Genomic DNA, 3,292 nt, shown 5'->3' on the forward strand with positions numbered 1-3,292 from the left:
TTTTCTCTGTACCTGTACCTTTAACTTTTGTTGTGATTTGGCGCTATAAATAAATAAATTTATAAATAAATAATAATAAATAAATAAAATTGAATTGAATTGGTATGACTGCTTTGTTTGGGCAGAGAAGGATTTGTTTATGAGGCAAGAACTTGGGGAATAGGACGATGCATTAGGGGACAACATTTTTCAAGTAGGGCTAGTCGAGAGTGAGGACCATTAGCATGGATTTAGGGGGGGAAAGTCCATGTTGAGGTGGAATTGCATAAAAAAGAGTGAAGCACTTCCAGTAATGTAACTTATAGTCTAAAGTGCTTTGACTGTTAAAAAAGATTAAACTGTTTATGGCTAATAGAGGGGAATGCCTGGATACTGATGTGTGAAGAAAAGCAACAAACCTGTAGCCTTAAAAGGTGACCCAAGTTCAGGCATGTGGTCTGACAGCAGAGTCAGTTAAAATAGGACAAGGAGAGCTGACAAATTATTGTCAATTGAAGGATGACAACAAGTAAATCCCATCCCATTGGTCATGTTGTTTTGGCAAAACATCGTTGACAGACAGCTTTGACACAAATTTAAAATGTCTTTGCTGTAAACATTTGAGTCTATGACAAACAGGCACAGAAAGCTAAAAGTGGTTGCATCCTGTCAAACAGAGTGCCTTTTACCATTTTTCTGTTTAGACGTGTCAGTGCAACGGCCTCTGTGGTTTCAGCAGGATGTGTTGTTACGCTAACACATACATCACGACCTAAGGTCCACTTGCTGTAAACACCCAAAAACTGTAGTTTTCCACAGGTCTTGTTTATTTCATGCTGCAACTCATGAGCTCAGAAACTTTTTATCCGGAATGCAAAACCATTATTGAAAATGATGTATGATAATCATTATTCAAACAGCAGTAGAGTAAAGAGTAAAATAACATAAATGACAAATGTTACATTGTATTCCTGCAACTTAAGAGCAAAGATATTATAATCCTGAACATAAAATACCAAAATCCTGTGTGAATGTATTCATGTTGATATTCCTAATGATCTCTTTCTGGGCCCATGTGCTGCTGTTTTCTGGTTTGCCCTACTGTTATCCACAATGAGCTCACTGCTGGAATCCTAATTCTGTATACTCAAATTATTACTCATCACATCTTTTAAATGAAAAGTGTTTCACAGCATGGGATATGCTAGAAATGACAATCAATCATTACAATGAAAAACACATCATTATTAAACTTGAAAATCAAATGCAACTGGATCAGAGCAGCTTCTGCTTTGATCCCATTTATATAGTATAACAAACCTAATGTAGACCAAACTCCACTTTCAATACTTTTAGATCTGTTTGTAATTCCAAAAAACGTATAATTCCTCTCAGATATCACACTGTATTTTCCACTACAGGCGGCACTAAACGCGTGATTGTGAGTTCCATACAATAGATACTGTGTCACCTTTGGCTGGCCAATCAAACACATTGTTGCCTCTCAAAAGTGGAGCAGCTATCAGTAACCTTCATTTTACACGAGAATCTCACCACAATGGTGTCTTCAGTGTTTTTCTTCTGTCTTCTGTGTCTGTTATTCAGAAAAATGGGTAAGTTCCATTACTAAGGATTCAGATTTTTGTGTTGTTAGGTTTTTACGTTTAACTGAAAGTGCATTTGTTTTTTTCTTCGTTTCCACTACAGTTCAGATGACAGAGTCGCAAATATTCTCATCTGAACATCAAGAGTCTCGTTTCATATCAGCTCAAGTTGGTGGAAAAGTGACATTAAAATGTTTATATGATGCTCACGTTTCTGCAAGAGTGTTCTGGTTTAAGCAAAATCTGGGACAAAAACCAAAGATTATCTCTCACTTTTTCAAATATAATGTGAACAACTCTTTTAGTGAAGAGCTCAAGAACAACCCACGCTTCACACTGGATACACAAGATGGCAAATATCACTTGACGATCAAAGATTTGCAAGTTTCAGACTCAGCTTCTTACTACTGTGTTCAGTATTCATACACTTTAACCTTTTTAGAAAACATCATCATCAGTGTAAAAGGTTCAGGTGTGAACATCAAAGCTGTGGTCCAACAGTCAGCATCTGAGACCATCCAGCCAGGAGGCTCCGTGACCCTGAACTGTACAGTACACACTGGGACCTGTGATGGAGAGCACAGTGTTTACTGGTTCAAAGACTCAGACGAATCCCATCCTGGACTCATTTACACACATTTGGGCAGAAATGATCAGTGTGATAACAAACCCAGCACACAAACGCACACCTGTGTCTACAGCTTGCCAATGAGTAACCTGAGTGTTTCTCATGCTGGGACCTACTACTGTGCTGTTACCTCATGTGGACGCATACTATTTGGAAATGGGACCAAGCTGGAGCCTAAAGGTGAGTAACCTTTTCTACCTGTTGCTCACTTTATCAATATTTAAAGATATAGACAAGAAAAAGCTCTGTTTCTGGTGTGTTGCAGGCACGTTTAATTCTCAGGGCTTGGTGTATTTCTTGAGCGGAGCTTTGACATTCAGCTCCATCCTCAGTGTTTTACTGGGATACTTGCTGTACAAGACAAACAAAAGAAACAGACACCAATCGACAGGTAAGTGGAGTCTTTTAGGTTACATCTTAGACCGGTTTTAGCTAAAGTTGGCTTTTCAATTAAATCAATGTTTCACAAACAGAATCTCAAGCAAGATTTTCAAGCGCCGCAACAACAAGTTCGGAGGTGAATATGTTTTTTAATGACTTCTTAAAGCGCTCTTCAACAAACTTTTACAGTCTTCTGTTTTATGGCTATTGTTTACATCTGAAATCATGTTCTTATCTACTTTGTACACATTTTCAACAGGGTTTCCAGCATGCTGACAGCCTTCATTATGCTGCTTTAAGCATTAAAATCCCCAAGAGATCAAGAACACAGAGAAACAACACCGACGATGAATGTGTTTACTCGGCTATAAAAAAATAAAGATGGACATTTGTAAATCATGTAGTTATTTCTTTGAATCTCCTTGAAATGGCTGCAGTCTTATCTTGTTATATAGATGTTTTTGTAGTTTCATACTGGTTAAATTGGAGCGATTCCCACTTAGGAACTGCATTTGTGATTTCACCTGTATGGCATACTGTAAATGTATGCTCTTTCTGCTGCTGTGGCTCAGGTGGTAGAATGGTTTGTCGGCCAATTGAAAGATTAGTTACCCAGGTATTCCTGTCCACATGCTGAAGCATCCTTCTCCATGACACTGAACCATGAGTTGCCTCCAATGTATCCATCAGAGTGTGACAG

At 38.2% G+C, this 3,292-nt stretch overlaps 1 protein-coding gene across 1 annotated transcript; it reads left to right on the forward strand.

Moving 5' to 3' along the window:
• The first annotated feature begins 1,537 nt into the window (after positions 1-1,537).
• Positions 1,538-2,971, forward strand: LOC146715237 (immunoglobulin kappa light chain-like). Its single transcript, XM_085452807.1, has 5 exons — positions 1,538-1,592; positions 1,687-2,391; positions 2,477-2,602; positions 2,685-2,728; positions 2,852-2,971. Exons 1-5 carry the CDS (start codon positions 1,538-1,540, stop codon positions 2,969-2,971), a joined length of 1,050 nt encoding a protein of 349 aa, XP_085308933.1.
• Positions 2,972-3,292: the final 321 nt, after the last annotated feature.

Source organism: Copadichromis virginalis, linkage group LG3 (assembly GCF_057382275.1).
Source record: "Copadichromis virginalis isolate Kocher_CV1m ecotype Utaka linkage group LG3, C_Virginalis_male_GT1.1, whole genome shotgun sequence".
Lineage (NCBI taxonomy): Eukaryota > Metazoa > Chordata > Actinopteri > Cichliformes > Cichlidae > Copadichromis > Copadichromis virginalis.